The sequence below is a fragment of the Zeugodacus cucurbitae genome, chromosome 6, assembly GCF_028554725.1.
Source record: "Zeugodacus cucurbitae isolate PBARC_wt_2022May chromosome 6, idZeuCucr1.2, whole genome shotgun sequence".
In the NCBI taxonomy this organism is placed as follows: domain Eukaryota; kingdom Metazoa; phylum Arthropoda; class Insecta; order Diptera; family Tephritidae; genus Zeugodacus; species Zeugodacus cucurbitae.
The window spans coordinates 9,834,543-9,854,408 of record NC_071671.1 but is presented as its reverse complement, the minus strand read 5'-3'; the positions used below and the strand labels follow the sequence as shown (position 1 = coordinate 9,854,408).

Genomic DNA, 19,866 nt, shown 5'->3' with positions numbered 1-19,866 from the left:
ATTCCCTACACTCTAATGATTTTACAAGCTAAGAGAGTTATAACAATCAATTGAGTTTATACCAGTTGTTTACTCAATTCTCCACTCTCGAAGGGCCTTTCAATCTAAGAGAATTTCTAAAGATTTGTTTTATATATTCGACACAGTTACATAGGACATAAAATCGATTTCTGATTAAATGATGCACAGAACTTTCCATCGTTCCTGTGATATTGCTAGTTCTATAAGTTCCAACCAGACTAAGTTGAGCATCAATATATTTTCCTTTGTATTTCCTCTAGATTTCTGAAACATGTTCGATGTTTCCGAAACAGAATTAAATACAAAACTACGGTTATGTACACAGATGGTATGTACCTAAATTATTAGTTTCACCTGATTTTAATGTACACCCCCACACGGGAAGCAAGCTAAATTATTACGTTTCGAAAACTTTCGCATTTTGAATTTGAAAAATTGCACAATGATATTTCCTCTTATTGCCAATCAAGTGAAACAAATGGTCGGCGTGTATTGTTTACCAATTGACCAGTGGACTGAAAGGAAAGGAGAGAGGGCATGAGAGCGACAGTGGGAAGCTGAAGAGGAAGGCAACAAAAGCGTGTAGAACATGCAAGATTTCTCGTTTGAAATTTGGAAAATAATAACAGTAAAGACACTAACGCTAAATGCGTAGAAAATTCAATTCAAAGAAGATACAAAAAAAAAGAAAATTTTGGAAAAAAAATTTAAAATTTTCAAAAAAAAAAAAAAGTATTTACAAGAAAAAGCAAGAAATAATATTTTTGCCATTTCGGAAACGTTTGTTTACACAAACCAACATTAGCCAATCGGTACTCTTCCAGCAAATCATTCATAATTTTCCGCGCCACAAATTGTTTGAAAATTTCATTCATTTTTCGAAATTTTGTGGTTTGAGCTTTCGCTAATGATCTTTAATGCAAAGAGAGGTGAGAAGAGCAAGGAAGTGTAGCAAAAAAAAGTAAGGCATATAAATTTTAATTTTTACGATGCTGTTTAAATAATAATTAAAAAGAGTAAAAAAAATTAAAAAAAAAAAAACAGAATAAAAAAAATTTGAAAAAATATTAAAACATAAATCAAGATTTGCTTTCAATATTGAAATAATTAAAATATAGACAAAAATTTCGTTTGGAAAATTAGAAGAAAAAAAGCAAAAAAACCTAAGTAAATAAATCACGCCGAAAACAATTTAGCAAATGTGCACAATGGCTGCAGGCTTTTAAAGTAAAAATTTCAGTTTCAGTTGGGAAAGTGGGCGTTGACAGCGTAAAAATTTGCGTTTATTAATGCGGAATGCGTTGTCATTATTGTATATATTAAAAAAAAAAATAGCAGGAAAAATTCGAATTATTTTTTCATGTTTTTTATTCACTACAGCATAATAGTTTTCGAATCAAATACAATTATTATACGTATTCTGCAAGTGGGGATAGTTACTTTTTATTGAGGGAGAGAGAATTTGACGTTACTTTTTAAAAATTCAAAAAGGCGAACCAATATTGGGGACATTTTTAAAAAATTCGACATATTGCATTCCGGCATTTTGAATTTTGATAAACAGACACCGGATTCGTAATTAGCGAACCCGGAAACCTCCGAGTTACGATATTCAACCGATTCCGATGAATTTTTTATAAAAGCGCCAATCATATTGCATCCGACATTTTGAATTTTGAAAAACCTATACCGGATTCGTAAACAGCGACCCCGAAAACTCCCGAGTAGCGAGTTTCAAGCGAATCCGATGAATTTTTCATAAAAGCGACCGCCATATTGGATCCGCCATTTTTAATTTTGAAAAACCAATACAGGATTTCTAATCAGCGACCCCGAAAACCCCCGAGTAGAGAGTTTCAAGCGAATTCGGTGAATTTTAATCTCGAATTCGGAGAAATCTCTAAACGCCGATCTGATGGGTATGATAAATGGACCTCGGATTCGGATTCAGCGACCCGTAAAACATGTAGCATACATAGTAAGACCCCAGGACATAACAAATTTTTTTTGTGTTGTTGCAAGTTGTTGTCGGATTAATAGATCGGATTCTAAAATTATAGAAAGTCAACACCAAATTAGCTAACAAGATGTCAAAATATATATATGAATTTGTACAGTGGAGGTTCTCAGCAGTATCTCAACTAAAGAAGGATTTCTTTATAAATCAATAACAACTTTTCTTAAGTTGAAAGTATTTTATGTCATTTTTCAAATATTACAGACAGTTTAAGTATAATTTTGGATACAATTTTGAGATTAAAATTTTTTAAAATTTTAGTAAAGCGGTTTTTGCCTTTTTAATGATTTTCTATGATATTTCCCCTCAGAAATACCGGTATGACCATATTGAATATTTCAGTATTAACTTCTCTTCAAATAAATTCCCTCAAATGATCCATCTTTGCTCTTCGACATAAAGGATTATAGTGTATATTTCAGACTATAATGTAAATGGCTAACTGAAGAATAATGATATAAAATACCGAAAATATCTCAAATGGGTTTGAAAAATCGACTGCAATTTCTTCTGTAAATTAGCAGGACTCCGAGCAGAACAGAGTAAATTACTTCAAAATAACGTTATTCGCACACTTTAAGCTTCGAAGAAACTTAGAATACTATGTTTATAAACATTACTTTTAAGCACTACTGAGACAGGTTTCAATTATAATTCCCCACAGCATAGAAAGCATTCTGCCTTACTTGCTTGGCTATCAACAATTTATTTGCACCCTTCTGCTGCCCAGCAGCGTCGCCTGTCTCCAACGGAAATGAAAAATTTTCTTATATCATGTTCACCAACACCTATACACACACGCATATTTATTTTATTTGCATATCAACACATTTTAATTACTAGCAAATTCCAACGCCCTAAGGCCTCACATGCGCTATGTGCATAGCCATAGCTGAATGGAGTGACCGATCAGTACGATTCTCAGTTAAAAGTACAATTGCAGTCATTTGCAGACGAATTATAAGGGTATTATAAGGCGAATTGAAAATTGTTTACAGGAAAATATTCCTATCCGACAACAACAAAAAGAACAACAGCAACATCATGGCATACAGGCGGCTGTCATCCGGCTGTCAGTCAGACCAGCGCTCATGTATACAAACTTTAAACACACACATGTGTTAATGTTAATGTGTGTGTGCTTGCGTATGTATCTGTATCTGTATCTGTAAGTCAGTGAGTCTTGGCGCAGGTGAAAACTAACACCTCACCCTCCCGCCACCACACACCAACAGCTGTGTCTTCTGTGCCATTTAATTTATTTGATTGATGCACCGTTAGTGGGCAGACTCACACACACACACACACACACAAGCACACAATTATAGTGAAGGAGGGAGGCGGTGGGAGACTGTGGACATAGCTTAAATTGATGGCGGCGGCTGTGTGGTGGTAGGTCGATTGATTTTGCCTAAAGCAGGTGATGAAATTTTATTTCCATTAATTTGTGGCTTTTTTATGTTATTCGCCAAACACACTCGCACACACACATTCACATACAAGCAGTAGTAACTGTGTAATCCTTTTAGCGTCGCATATAAAAAGAAATCGAATTGTTTATTTATTGCCTAGACATTTGCGCTGAGAGAGTTGAGTTCGTATATGTTGCTGGTTGCGTTTCTTCACTCTTTTATTATTTCGTCTATAAAGTAAACATTTAGAGGTGTCGAATAACTGTGTTCAATGCGAGAGATGAATAAGAAGCTGTCGACTTTACGAGTTCACAGCCATTACACATTCAACTTGGCCTTGGCTTTGAAAGTCGGCGGATGATGCATTGGCCGATGGCACGTTGAAGTGCTCTTGAGCACAACGGAATGATGTGTTGCTGTTGAGTGACGGAAGAGGAATTTGTGGAATGCACTACTAAGGGTAGGCCACTTGGTTGGAATTAGTGAAGATATAGAAAAGCAATTGCAGTGAAATTCATAAATATTATATGAGGCCTGAGGTAATTCTTGAACCGATTTCACTAATTTTCACCACCAAGATATACTATATCCAAGACTATACGCTCACTTAATTTGGCTAAGATATCTCGTACATCAATCGAAAGCCCGCCGTATTTTTGAAAAACCTATGATTAGGTATATGGAAGCTAGGGGAAGTTATGGCCCGATTTTAACCATTTTTGGTACAGAGACTCAATATTAGAAGAAAAATATTTCTGAATTCTCTGAATTACATCAAAATATCGGAGAAATTTACCGACATTTTCGATGAAAAATTAGCCTCAGGCACTGAGTTCTTTATGTACGATATCAGGGACCTTGAAAAGTTATAGTCTGATCTCGAAAATTTTTCCACAAGTGTTACCTCAGACCAATAGATTATTTGTGTTAAGTTTTATTGTGCTATCTTCATTGCATCATTATATATTATAAAGTGAAGGAATCAGGTGGAATTCAAAATTGAGTTATATGGGAAGTAGACGTGCTTGTGAACCGATTTCGCCAATTTTCATGTTATCAGGATGTCAGGAAAGTATTATGTACCGAATTTCATTGAAATCGCTCGAGTAGTTTCTAAGATATGGTTTTTGGTCCATAAGTGGGCAAAGCCACGCCCATTTCCAATTTTTTTTTTAATCTGAGTGTAGCTTCTTTCTACTATAAAATCTAGTGTTTCCGACGTTTTCCGTTAGTGAGTTAACGCACTTTTAGTAATTTCCAGTCTAACCTTTGTATGGCAGGTGAGTGTGGTTATTATCCGATTTCACCTAATTTATGGTAAGCAAGATGACAAGATGCACTCAACCGTAATTTCCATGAAAACAAGTTTGAAATCTCACATAACTTGAAGATAATAAAAACTGCTTGAAACGTGTGCACCAAATGGACTCACAGCCGCTGCCAATCACCTCTCATCTCTTACAATTCCTAATTGCGAAATCTAAACTAACCGCACTTTGTGTAAACTCAACACGCACAAAGCACAACGCCAGTGCAAAGTTTTTCGATCAAACTTTGCCCGCACACAATTGCATTGTTGCCTAGAATTGCACAATTGAATTGAATGATAGCGGCTTTAAGAATAGCGAGTAGAGTCACAGTCACGCCGCAATTAAGAGAGTGGCAGGCAACTTTGGCGCAAGGTGAATCCTTTTTCACTTCCAACGAAATTCAACTAAATCCCAAGTTACACTGATGCACACAGACACAAGCACTGAAGCTAGAAGCAGCTCTACAAGTTGAAGACTTGCGCTGAGTTAAATTTTTGCTTCATTTTAAGCGCTATTCCGAAGAGGTTATGAATTACTTTGTTGCTATTATTGTTGTTGTCATTATTCTATAACTGCGTGCCAAATTGAATGAAAATCAAGAAAACAAAAAGGAATAAAGGAAGAACATATAATATTTCCGCTTTATTACAGCCATTTCCTCCACGTGCTCATCTAACTGTCATGCAGCAATAATATTTTTAAATTGAAAGCGAAGTGCCAAGCCGAGCGGAGGGTGTGGTGTGTGGAGTACTCGTACTGGCAGGAAGCGTGGAAAAGGTGGATTGTGCGAGTGATGAAATGTGGGTCGCACAGGATACATACATAGATACATATAGTCAGATGACAAATTTGTTGTTGTGTAACGGACATGTGGAAGCAGTGAATGTGAATTGCAATGACAGGACACGGCACAATAGTTGAGGCGCCAACTCCTTGTTAAGTGTTGCGGAGGAAGCGTCACAGACGACTACTTTAATTGTTGCCAACACCATGGAAATATAATAAAAGCTGAAATCCATTAAGTTACTGTGTATAATTTTGTTGCTTTCGAGATTTCAAAAGCGTCGTATTTAATTTTGACAGTTACAAATTATAGCTGACAGCTATTTCGAGTGAACAGTGTTGTATTTTGACAGCTGTCAATTGAAGTGCTGATATTTAGACAATATTTGACATTTGGGAACCCAGTTTAAGATAATTTGAAGGGGTACCTACTATTTAGAAACAGTTTTCAGACAAAAAATGGTAGCCTTCAAAAAATTTGAGATTCGACGAAATATTGAAGCTTTTTGTGACCGAGGAACTTAGAAAAACTGCAAATTTATATAAAGTGGAAAATCCTAGAAGTGGATCTCCTTTCAAATATATCATAAGCCGGAAACCGGTATTATATAAAGGTTTTCCAATAGACAGACAGGGACAGCAAACGACCCCATATTTTTTCCAGCTCTTTTGACATTGTTTTTCAGTAAGGTTTGCCATTTAATCATGGAAAGATATACGATCCAACAAGGAGTCGAAATTATTAAAATTTACTACCGAATTTCAGAGTTAGTGGCCTCAACTTTAAGAGCGCCAATTTATTGTCGTCTCATTTCTGGCTGAATTGCTTCGTCAATTAACGTTATTGGTCAGACAGCAATCCACACGTACTCCATGAGTGGTTTGTTGCGGTTTATAGGTCGGCGGCGTCTTTGAGTCGTACTTCTTTCGTGATGATCAAGACCGGCACGTTAATGTGAATGGAAATCGCTACCGCTCAAGGATAACCGAATATTTTTGGCCCGAATTGGACGATATGGACGTGGAGAATATGTGGTTCCAACAGGATGGCACCACAAGCCACACAGCGAATGTAATAAACGATTTATTGAAAACCAAGTTTGGTGAACGTGTTTGCTCACGAAATGACCCAGTCAATTGGCCGTCTCGGTCGTACGTTTTGACGTCATTAGACTATTTAGTGGGGTTACGTCAACGTCTATGGTCTATGCCAACAAGGCAGCGACGATTGATGAACTTCGTACGAATATCGAACGTTAAATGGCAGCAGTATCGGCCGATTTATGCTTGAAAACCGTCGAAAATTGGGTTCAGCGTCTGAACTTCTGCAAGCATGCCCGTGGTGGCCAGGCTAAAGAGAACAGAGTTGCATACATAATGGCATCGAATTGTTTTTTTAATAAAACTTGTGTAGTGCTCTTATTGAAAACCACTTTATGTATATAATAATTATTATAATCTCTATTTTACTTTCCGCTGGCAACTCTATTCGCATGTATGCCGTTTGCTGAATGCACCGGCTCGATATATAAACTATATGTCGCCATATAATAATAGTAGAGATATTCTCACGTTGTCTTTGATGTTGGCATACATACTTACACACACACACAGTCACCAACCCCACATATAATACATATACTGCCGTAGACATCAAACAGATACGCATTTTGGTGCGTTAAAGTTTGTTTGTCCCACTTTGGACGCAGGAGTTAAAAGGAATGACAGTAGTGGCAATATGCCTGCGCCAACAGATAGATAACGGGCAACACACAAACACAGGCCGACAATAGTGAGCTGTCATTTCTATTTTTAAATGCGCTCCATAGACTTCCACAACCCCACCGGGCAACCATCAACGCGTTTGTTCAAAAGGAGTAGAAAATGAAGCGCTGGAAAGTTATAGTTATATGCAAAACGCGGAGAATAAAGCCAGCCAAGCAGGCAGGCAGGAAAGGTAAAAATGACAGCGGAGATGGGCCAACAATGACGTCGAACTTTGTGATTGTGCATGAATAGAAAAGCAAAGTGAAGGCTTGCATAAAACGGTTAACTGCAAATAATAAAAAGAAAAGAAGATCGGAAAGGAAAAGAATGGAGTGCGGAGCCAAAGGAGGAAAGGAATGCAGTGGAAACGAAAGTACAATTGGTGTAAAGTATTGCATTTTAACACGTTCTCAGTATTATGTACTATACATTTTTGTATGTTTGAGGGTAATAGTTTAAAGAGAACATTATTTGAATAGTATAACTCAAGGAGTGGTTTTTTAAGTCCTAGTGTTCTCAAGATCGTTTTGAAGTTAAAAAAGAGTCTTATTATTTCTTCCTTACCATTTTATAATGTTAAAAAAACAAAAAAGGGGAAAAAACAGCTGATGAAATGATTTTGACCTTTGACCCGACTTTACAATTGGGTTAACTAAACATGCGTATATTATCTCAGCTACGACGGGAGTGTACACGAAGACCTTCGAGAGAAGGTCGTAGCCACTCGCACTGACATATGAAATAACTTGGCGCATTTTACGTCGAAATCTTAAATTGAAAGCGTACAAAATTCAGCTTGTACAAGAACTGAAGCCGTTCAACCTCCGCAAGTGATAACACTTCGCTCTATCGGCTCTTGAAAACTTCCAAGAAAATCAGACGTTTTCGAGCCAAATTCAGTTCAGCGATGAGGCCCATTTCTGGCTCAATGGATATGTTAACAAGCAAAATTGCCGCATTTGGGACGAAGAGCAACCTGAAGAGATTCAAGCGCTGACATTTTATCAAGAAAACACAACGGTTTAATATGGTTTGTGTGCCTTTGGAATCATCGGTCTATATTTCTTCCAAAATGATGACGATGAGAACGTAACCGTAGCACGTGGTCTCGGCGACATTTGGTTTCAACAAGACGGCGTCACTTCCCAAACATTGCATCAATCAATGGATTTATTGAGAGAACACTTTAGTGTGCAGATAATGTCGGGTTTTTGGCTGATCGATTGGCCACCAAGATCGTGTGACTTTTTACTGTGGGAATATGTACGTAAAGTCTAAAGTCTACGCGGACAATCCCGCTTCGATGCAGGCCTTGGAGCAAAACATCGCGCGTGTCATTCGTCAATTACCAGTCAAAATGCTCAACTAGTCATCGAAAATGGGACTCAACGGATGGACCAACTTAGACGTAGCCGCGGCCATTCTTTAAAAATATAAATTCCAAAGAATTTTCTTCTTTCGAATGTTAAAAATATTCCACAATAAATTTTAATTTTCTGTATTTTTTTACATTAAAAAACTAGGGAACCTTGAAATGGATCACCCTTCATAATACGACAAATCTTGTGTTTGTTTTCCCAACTTTTCGGGGTTCGGCGAAATCAAGAAAGTTTCACAGAATAGCGCAATCAATAGCTTATGCAAAATCATTGTCATTAAGACACACCCATATTCACCTGCCACCCTGTCTCCTACTACTTTTTCTTTCTATTTTATATATACTCTATGTATATTTGCTAGTTCTGGCAACGCTTTCAATGTCATAAGACAATTTACGCATTTCTCGCCACATTCAATAACTAAATTTATCTATTTGTAACTTCATTACAACGCAGTAGCCTCTATATTTTTTTGTAGTTTTTGGCGCTACCTTTGCGTTTTCCAAATGGTCACCACTCCCTAAACGTTGGAGTTGGCCGTCCATCTGCGGTCTGCCTGCATGTCTACGGCGAATTTGAACTGTAATATTGGTATTGGTTCCTACATTTCGCGCTTTCGTTTATTTTTGGCCGACCTTTCGATTATGACTTTTATTGCTGTTGTTGTTGTTTTTGTTGTGATCGATGTTTTTATTTTGGTTACAGTGACATGCTTTATTTGCCATTGTGTCAACAAACTAATCTTACTGCGCTTTGTCGATCAGCCAAGACCAACCAACCACCCATACAACGGTGCTTGCTCACTCACTCACCGACTGACCCACCGCGCTTTGTTTTCATAGACATTTTAATGGTTTGCCGTATTTTAGGCGCAGTTTTCTAATTTATTACAATTTCGTTCAGTTGGCTTCAGTTTCCAAATCAATTTCAATATTTAGCGTTGTCGAAATAACGGTATTTATTTGTACGATTTCATGTGTTTCGCTCGTAAAAAATTGCAATTTCTTTCGTAATTTCCATAACGCTCGCAATTTGCCTGTTACACGCCTGCACGAGGTGCACTGAGGCGCGCACACATTACAGCAATTCGTATACGGTTCGCAATCAAAATACAGTAATTAAATATTACATAAATATCAAAATTTGGTATTTGCAAAATGCGAAATGTGCGAGAATTTCAATGCTCACGAATTGCAGAATTCTGTGGAATTGCAGCGGTGAAAATGAATGTGAAATTATTTGAGTATTGGTGGGATGGCTGATGACGTAAGTGTGTTGCTTTCAATTTGCTTTAAATTTCTTTTGTCATATTGGACGAAGCCAGCTGTCTAATAGAGGTTTTGATTTCCAAAAAAAAAGTTAAAGTCGAATTAGAAACTTTTTGAAGTGTTGTTTAGCCTAAGCCTTGGAAGTAAGATGCGGATATGCTATAATTCTAGTGTTAAAGCCATATTGCAGACTTTCTGCCTTGTATATCTAATCTCCGAACCTTCAATAGTAGCCTCATAGTCTTTTCGCACAACCAAATTAATTTAATAAATTAAGTTTATAATTGAGAAACCAGTTTTTGCCTTTCGCACTGCCGGCTACTCGATTAACGAGCAGCTGTTACACATTTTAGTTTTGCCCTTCGTAAGAAGTTGGCAAGTTTCATCAGCTGATTGCTATTTTATCAGTAAACACAGCCAAATTTACAGCGCGGGCAACAACCCGCATAGCATAGTTGCAATCCATTTTCAGCTCAATTTGTATTCAATTAAAAATTAATGTGGTAAAATAATAATATTTTTCCTTTGTGTGATAAATCGATCTAAATCAGTGCTTTAATCGAGCAAAACTTGGTTAATTGTTCAATTAACTCCTGTGCGAAAAGGCTATAAAATATTATATTTAACTTTATTTACGTTTCCAGCGAAAAGTGGAGCCTATAATCGCATTCTTCTTGATAATATGTGCTGTACATTTTAGAGTATTATTTTTTAATGTTTCTTCGATGAAATTTAAGATTGAACTGCGGTTTAGGAAATGCGACATCATAGTATTTCGTCTGAAGAGAACTTCTATAATATTCCCAAAAATCGAGAATCGTTAAAGGGTATAGAACAAAGCATAGTCGTTCTCCTACGAAGTCTGTCAATAATTATTCTATGATATATGATATATAGTAACTGTGAGTGAAAAGAAACATATACTATATATACATATATACTATATTATCACAAAGCAGTCACTTTCAATTGCCTCTCTCTATCTCTCTCATGTTAAAAATTTAGATTTTAACCCAAGAGGTGGTTGGATCTCATTCATACTATTCAATCTCTTTTTTATGATTCACTCAATTGGATTTTTGTCAGTTGTCTGTTGGATTCGTCAATCTAAAATATCTATATCTATTACCTGAGCGCTTTTACAAAAGTATTTATTATAATAACAAATTGCTTGTTATCTTCCTCTATTCAATTGTGTGGGATGTTTTGATAACAAAGTTCTGTGTGAATTGTTTATTTGCGCTTAGTGAATGGTTTTTGTTTTTGTTTTCCTATTTAGGTATATAGAATCTCTGCAGAACATATGTTTAGTTTGTAATTGCTAAGGCTTGCAATATAATTGCTGATAAGGTAATTGAAAATGGAATTTCTTTGATAAGTGATTACCGGGAAAATTGCAAGCGGTTTTATTGATGGGAAATATTTGTAAAATCGGCAAAGTAAGAGTGATGTGTGGATGGAAAATGTACTCAAAAACATATAGAAAAAGTACGAAGAATTTTAATATACAGGGAATCAGTTTATTGGGAACCAAAAAATATTTTTATAGCAAAAATAAAACATAATATGTTTATTGGGACCGGAAAAATATTTTTTTAATAATAAAAATAAAAAATAATAAAAAAGAAAAATAAAAAATAAATAACTAGAAAAAATGAAAAAAAATATATATATTCAATAAAATTCAATATATATTCATAAAAATATTCAGAGTTGTTGTGGAATCAGAATTGAAACCGAAAAATAAATTAAAATAAGCGATTACTATATCCTGTGTAAAATCAGATTTCAAGCGAAACTCCTTTCTTTTGTCAATAGATGTAACAAAATTTCCTATTTAACCTAGCAAAATTAAATTCGAAGTTTTTATATATAACACTAAACGACACAATCGAATTTTTTTCTAGACATTGGACCAAACTAATTTTTTCCAGAATTGATAGAGTCATAAGTAGAAAAATTGTATTCTCCTATCCTCGGAGTTAGCCTCCAAAATGGAAATCTTTGGATTCGAAGTTCGAAAAAAGGACTTTTTCTAAAAATTATTAATAATTACAGGATATAGCAACTAAAAAATCCAAAATATGGAAAATTATACATTTTTCCTTAATTCAATGGTGTATAAAACTTTTTCAAGTTTCTATGACAGTTGTTATAAGTGGTCCAATATTTTTCGATATAATACTTTTTTAAAAATTTTTTTTTCGAGGATCTAACTTTGACCGAACCGTATACAAAAAAAAATATGTAAACTAAAGTATCATTAAACGCAACCAAAATATTTAAAAATATTAATTTCCATAAAATAAAAAAATACCTCATTTTTATTATAAATAAAATATATAAAAATTATCTAATTTAGAGTTAAAAAAAAATTATAAAAACAAAATGTATTATTTCAAAATATTTTTGTTATAAAAAATTTTGAATTTTTTTTAATAAAATTTTTTTTGAATTTTTTTCAAATAATATTTTTTTATTTATTTTTTTAGTTTTATTATAAATAAAATATATAAAAATTATCTAATTTGGAATTAAAAAATTATAAAAACAAAAGGAATTATTTCAAAATATTTTTTATTTGTTTTATTTTGAAAAAAAATATATTTTTTTTTGGAATTTTTTTGAATTAAAAAAAATTTTGTTTTGAATTAAAAAATTTATTTGATTTGATTTTTTTTTAATTAAAAAATTGTTTTATTTTTTTTTTTAATACATGAAACATATAAACATTATCTCAATTATAATTAAATAATATTTAAACAAATTTTAAATATAAACTGAATTATATTTGAAATATTTCATAATAATTTTGTTTTTCATTTTATTTAAAAAAAAAAAAAATTCCAATGAAAAGCACACAACAAATACTTAGAATAAGAAAATCTACAAAAAAACAGCAATTAGTTATTAATTCGCGAGCAGACGCTGAAGGGTGAACATGGCTGAATTTGTAGCACCAGCGCCAGTGCCAGTGCCAGCGTAAAGAATGCTAAACGCTAAAAATTGGAAATGTCTATTTTTCATTGGTATGAAGCGATGAAGCGCCAGCGATTATGCTTTTCTTTTACTTTTTGATTTTTCTAAACAAATAAAATTTAGGGCAAGCAAATACAGACATGCATACGCACATGGACACATACATTTGTATGTAAATATATGTTTGTATGTAAGCTTAGGCACATGCTGCATAGTGGCATAATAGAATACGCATGTATAATGGCAAGAATATGCACTGAATCTGTGTGGGTTGCTAGGCGCGTGTATGCAAGCCACAAACACACACACGCAGAGAGAGATACCAGTCAAACATAGATTTTATGTGCGTTGCAGCAGATTTATGACAGCAACAAATTTCGCTGGCATTCACAGCAACAAAAAGAAAGGAACAAATTTTGAAAACGAAGCTAATATATGTATGTATAGCAACAACAATAAAAAACACAAGCAAAATGCCAAAACATGCACACGGTTATAGACCTTTAACCCACTTCCGTGTCAATTAAAAATTTATGCGTTGGAATAGAGTGCGAAATTGTCGAAATCCATGGATTTTCGCAAGTCTCCCACCAACCAAAGCAATTGTGCAATATTTTTTTTTTGTTTTGTAAGTCAATATGTATTTATTGCTGCATACTGCATATACAGATGTACATATGTGTATATATTTGATTAAGGAAAAAGCAGTCCTGTGGTCACATTTCGCTCACCAAATGCGCTGCAAAGTCCATTAATTGTGTATTAAAGAAAATTTATTAAGCGAAAATAATTATTTTTCACACACACACACGCGCACACGAGTTTAATAATTCAAATTTATGTTAACTGAATTTTCCACATATCAACTCTGCGTCGTCTATAGTATAACAGCACATTCCACAGGCGACAGCGATTTTAAAATTCGCGCTGACACATCATTTATTAAGAATTTGCAAAAAGACAATGGCGACAACAAAACACCGGCTACGGCTAATCTTCGCAGATAGCAGCACAAGTATATTGACAGCAATGGCACTTGAAAATCCTTAATTTTTCAGCACCAATTTGCCTGGTGAATTTAACGAAAAACTCACTTCACAGCAGCACGCAAATTTGAAATGCACTCTATTTTTGTATATGAAAATATGCAATATTTGTATTTGTTGTTGTTTTATTTTGTTTCGCGAAATTCAAATCACACGCGAGCACACGCCAGCGAATAATACGTACGTTTACGGTTAGATGCTAAAGCAAAACAGCAGCGTTTGAGTGAACGCCAGATTTGTAACTGAAGAATTTTTGGAGGACGGCTGGCTGAGTTTTCGGCCAAAAAAAGCGGCTACAACACAAAACCAATACAATCACACAAGCACACACAAACATACACAGTGTGAAATAAAAATCCCTGTATACAATAACCCAGTATTTTCAAGGAAGCTGGAAAAGCGTGAAAGTACGCAAAAAGCTTTAGCAGATGTGCTAGAGTAAAAAGCATGCGTGGAAAAGCTTTAAAAAATTAAAAAGCTTTTTGGACCTCGTATGTGGGTGGTTAGTGGAACGTAAGTTATGTGGACGTGCATAAAGCTTTTTGGTTGTTGAAAGCTCTGCGAGAACTGTAGCGAAAGCTTTGAAGCAGGTATAAGTTAATATATGATGAGGTTGACAAAGAAGGACAAATAAAATATTTTTTTTTATTTTTATTTTTTTTTTATATTTTAAATTTAAATGAAACGTGTCGAACCAAGATCTGCCATCTTCTAATCCACGGTGTTATGCAACCTCCCACGGATGATAAGACAGCCAGGAAAAAAATCAGGCTATATTCGAACAGAGTCTTCCCAACACAGAGCCCACTTGGGAAGTAATGCCGGCCTTATAACGTCATTGGGCTCTGGTGTGGAGAACTTATTGCTTCCCTACAGTAAATTTTTACCAGGAGACTTCACTTTTCGAGACAAATGGTCGTACGACACAGATGGACAAGAATACAAATAAAAACAACAACAAAAACAATAGAGCTGGGGTTACGCTCAGGAAGAGTGAGAACACGCTTCCTAGATGCCCTAACGGCAGTGCAGCGTTCGATGTTCGAGGAGTTAGCAAGAGACGTACACTCAACGAGCAGCGACATCCCAGACAGGGGACAAAATCCTAAAGGAGGATCGGGCAAAGACGTACTCCACAAAAGTACCCGTCAGGAAGGACAGCGGCGAAGAGTCTGAGAGGCAACGGTCAGTGCAGGGGCTCACAGGAAAAAGAGGCACTGGAGTGGTAAATATCCTCCACTACCTGAGACAGGCTGACCAGGTGGCACCAACGATCCCCGAAGGGTAGGGATGAACCACTATAAAGTAGTACCTCAGGCATCTGGACGAAGAGAAGTCGTTCGCAGAAGCCAAATAGCTTGTTGTTGACAAAATAAGAGGAGATAGCGGTACCAAAGAGCCTGCAACGAATGTACCAAGGAAGAGGCGTACCGCTGACACAAAGCGGCAGTATAGAGGGGACAGAGCTGGTAAAAGAAACAGCAGTCAGATAACGCCACAGCAACTGCCAAACTCCAAACGGACTTCAGGAGAAGAGCGGACAAGCACGAGACTTTCTATGCATTTTGAGAGTTCTTCTGAAATAGAAACCAGCATAGTACTCGATCACTTGTACTAGATTAGCTAGTGCTTTCGACACTTAGACACTAAAGATTGAAAGTCTCCAGATCTGTTCCGAAAATTCAGCATATCTTGGCATTTTGAGGTTATTAATTTCATTTTTTGTCAACATCTAATAATTAACCGTATTTTATTGTTGTTGTTTGCTTACGCATTTCCTTGAATATCAACTATGCCACATGTCACAAGTAATACAGGGAAATTTCAGTGCCTCAACGCCTCCAATGCCTACCCTTTGTATGAAGAAGCGCATTGTTTACCGGAAACTTATTTGTTTACATTGCGAGGCATTACAATTACGAATACGCACACACACACACCTCAACGCATAAATAGTATATTTTACGCGTTTCTGCGCACACTGTGTTATGAGGGAGTGACAAATTTTCCAGCAAATTATTAAAGCTGCGGCACAGTGTGGCAGCACCAAAGCAGCAGCAGCAGCAGAAAATGCAAAAATATCAATTTTACCGTTACAGTGTGTGTGTGGGTGCACCGGCGTTTATTAGATTTTGTGGTTAAACGGCAGCAGCAACAATAACAAAAAACGGCAAAAGTGCAAAACAATCAGTGCGCAGGCAGGCAATAGCTCAATGCATTCGACGGCGTTGCAAAATGTGTGTGTCTGCTTTGGCTTCTTTCGCTTCCGACTGGTGAGCTTGGCGCATAAACTGCTGCAGCTTGTCTTCCATCATAAAGCGACAGCTCACAGCAGCCGCCCGCGTCGTTGCCTTGGCATTGTGCCGCCGTTGCGGTTGTTGCCACGTTCGAAGTGGAAGACGAAGACGAAGAGTCTGCAAAACAGCGGCATATACGACGCAAGCACTTGTGGTTTATGGCGGAAGCAAAAAGTCTGTTTATGATGCGGCACATATGCTTTTGTGGCTGCGAATTGAGGTGCCAAAGCTGGCAAAGAGATTTTGTCTTTCACAAAAATTGCGATAATGCCATGAATAGTTTTTGAATGCACCTCTGTATATGTGGGTGTGTGTGTGTGTGTTGAACTGGAGCAGTAACTTTGCATACAAAAGCAACAAATTACTGTTGGTTTGGTATTTGGGGCGAATATGAACTTAGAAGAGCTCATAAAAAACTATTTATTTTTAATAATTTTTCTTTTGTCACACATTTTTAGTGCTTTCAATTACTATCAGTCCAGTATTTCACTCTTCTTGCATTGTAGGAGAGAGTATATTCATCTACATATCCATTATACTGTGCAACACAATACCCAACAGATTGGACCAAACTAATTTTTCCAGAGAGAGTGAGTCATAAGTAAAAAAAAAATGTATTTTTCGATTTTCGAAGATAGCCTCCAAAATCGAAATAAATGGATTCGAAGTTCGAAAAAGTGCAAAAACAGTGTGTTTTTCGATTTTCGAAGTTAACCTCCAAAATGGAAATATTTGGATTCGAAGTTCGAAAAAAATTATTAAATATTTATTACTATAAAATTATTATTAATTATAGGAGCAATTAGCTTTCAAATTAGAAATATTTGGATTCGATGTTCGAAAATAAATATTATTAATTACAGGATATAGTGACTAAAAATCCAAAAAAATTATATAATCTACATTTTCCTCTTAATTCAATGATGTATAAAACTTTTCGGTCAAGTTATATAGTGAAAAGTTTGATCTTCGAAAATAATAAAAAAGTTGAGAATCGAAACATACTGCACAGCTTAAGTTAGATTACATTTTAGTATAGGTGTTGCTTAAAAATACCCACTTTAATTTACTATACTCTCTCTCTCTATCTCTATGCCATTCTCGTTCTTTATCGCCCTCTCACTATATCGTGCTGTTTCTTTTTCTCTTTTCATATATTCGGTTTTTATCGAAGTACCGTTAGATTTCGAGATTGCTTAAAAATATCCACTATAAGTTACTATACTCTATCTCTTTATGCCTCTCTCGTTCTTCTCTCCCCCTCCCTCTACATCGTTCTGTTTCTGAACTTTAAATATATTTCGATATTAAAACCGAATCAAAAGCTCGTAAATTGTCAGTTCTCTCATCAAGAAAACATCTCGTCGTTCAAGATCAATTCAATTCATATAAAACAAGTATGAATCTCTTTCAGACGGAGGAACACTCGCAATATGAATTTTGAATATACACCAATCATCTAACCTTTAAAATCAACAAATTTATCTTTGGTTGAATACAGTTATGGCTTTACCTGGAGATATTTGTCACCTCAGTCTCAGCTCAAAAATTTCACTCTCCACGGAAACTTAGAAATAATCCTTCTGATATCTAGAGCACTGTTAAGTTCAACGGCTAGAGAGCTCATGAATGCTCGAAACACTTCCATGGAGTAATATAAGGAGTCATGTTCTATAACAGCGCTTAAGTTTGGTTAGATCTTTTGTGCTCTTTGTCGCTTCCTTTTTCCTTATAATCCTTCTAGTATCTATAGCAATGCTAAGTCCCTTTCAAATTCACTCAAAAATATAAGAATTCTCACAATTCACTTCTCGTATGAATGGCTATTTATTGCAAGTAAACAGTAAGTAAACTCGCAATAACAAACATTTTCTGATCATCGATATCTTTTGTTTATAGGTCTATATATGTAAATATGTACAAACGGTACTCACTTTGGCCTTGACGTCAGACTAGGATCTGATGTTTTGCGTCGACTATTGCGATTGCGTTTTTGCGATAAACGCTCCTTATACGATTCGGAGCGATTTACTGAGACGGGAGCGCTTTTATTTTGATGATGTTGATGTAAACTGCGCACACGTCGCAATCAAAACAAATGCAATTTGTTTGGATTTCGATTTCCGAAGATGTGATGTAAATTTTTGCATGCCGAGTAGCGCAGTTTGTGTTGTTGTGTATGAGGGAACAGAACATAAAAGAAAATCATTATTACAAAACAAAAAAAAAAATGCATCAACCGAATGCAACTCACCGTTCTCGTCGTGCATCTTTCCCTTCTGCTGCGTCCTGCGCACTCGTATCGGCAGCAGCTGTACCACCCAAGTCGCCTGTGGCATCGCCCGACAGCGGCACGTTCGATTCGCGTGTGCCGCCGCGTCCTCCCGATGCGCCCTTGCCGACAATGCCAGCGCCGGTTTCGCCCGACCCGCCAGCTGGGTATGCACCGCTCGTTGGCAAACGTAGCTGTACGTCGTCTGTGTTGTCGGCGGACGTTGCGGCTGTGCCGTTGGAGCGCAGCGCTTGGTTGGCCGCATCCGGTCTGCGATCGGAGGGTTGCCGTACTATGGATGATGTGTGCAAGCGTTCTGTAAATGAAAAAGGTAGAAAGAACAAATTAGTAATGGATCTAAGATGTAAAATGCAAAAATATTTCAAAAAAAGATATTTCTATTCGGAAAAGTCTTAAAATTTCAGCTCCACCGAGCTCTCCCTTAAAAATTGTCTAATGGGTTTGAATCCCCAATTTCATAACCGAGTAGATTTAAATGACATAAATCTCAATAGTCTCTACTAGAGTAAAGAGATCGATCCATATCCGAGGGAAACTGGACTAAGATCTGGAACATCTATTCCATAAGAAAAGTAGTCCCGGACGAAAAATACTATAAAGAGAACAGAGAACAGACCGTGATATGTTTAGAAAAATGTGTCCCTTTTCTGTCGAGATGAAGATGGAGACTTATTTGGAACGACACTTTAGTTTAGCTAGATCTTATGTGTTCTCTGAGCTCAGTATTTCTCGACCTAAACTAATTTTTCCACACAAGTTCTAATATAATTATCGCTCTTTTCCGGCTTATCTGCCGAGTTCTTTTTTTTTTTTGGACTTTTGCTCACCAACACTTAATTGTTTGTAGTATTCTGCACGCTTTCCAGCGCCAGCGCCTGCAGCTACATTAACACCTCCGATGGCTGTCGTCAACGACACTTGCCCTTTGCGTTGCTTCTTGGCCACTTTATTGGCTGCCGCAGCCGCAGCAGCTGCGACCGCTCTCCGATTACGATAGTTATTCGTCTTCTCGTTAATCTTGGCCGCAACTCTCGATGTGAGAGATGGGGAAGATGTTTTACGCTTGATAATTGTACTTGTTGTTGCTGTTGTTTGCGTCCCCGTCTCATCAGTCGTTACAAAAATCGTCGGCGACAAGGTGTTCGATGTGGATGAAATCGAGCCAGACGTATTGGAGTTGGGTGATGTTTCCACGCCACTTACACTGCCACCGCGACTACTGGCACTACCAACACCGCCAGCACGATTATTTCGCGCACGCTCCTCACGTTCCAACTCGTCGCAAGAGTAGAAG

General features: G+C 36.4%; 1 protein-coding gene across 3 annotated transcripts in view; it reads right to left on the bottom strand.

The window, feature by feature from the left end:
* LOC105210966 (uncharacterized) overlaps positions 1-19,866 on the bottom strand; it is a 254,870-nt gene that overhangs the window by 73,048 nt on the left and 161,956 nt on the right. For all 3 annotated transcript variants that reach the window (XM_054232911.1, XM_054232910.1, XM_054232912.1), the window contains 2 exons: positions 18,534-18,867; positions 18,214-18,351 (listed from right to left, as the gene is read on the bottom strand). In XM_054232911.1, coding sequence (XP_054088886.1) covers positions 18,214-18,351; positions 18,534-18,867 — 472 coding nt within the window. The remainder of the gene's footprint in view (positions 1-18,213; positions 18,352-18,533; positions 18,868-19,866) is intronic.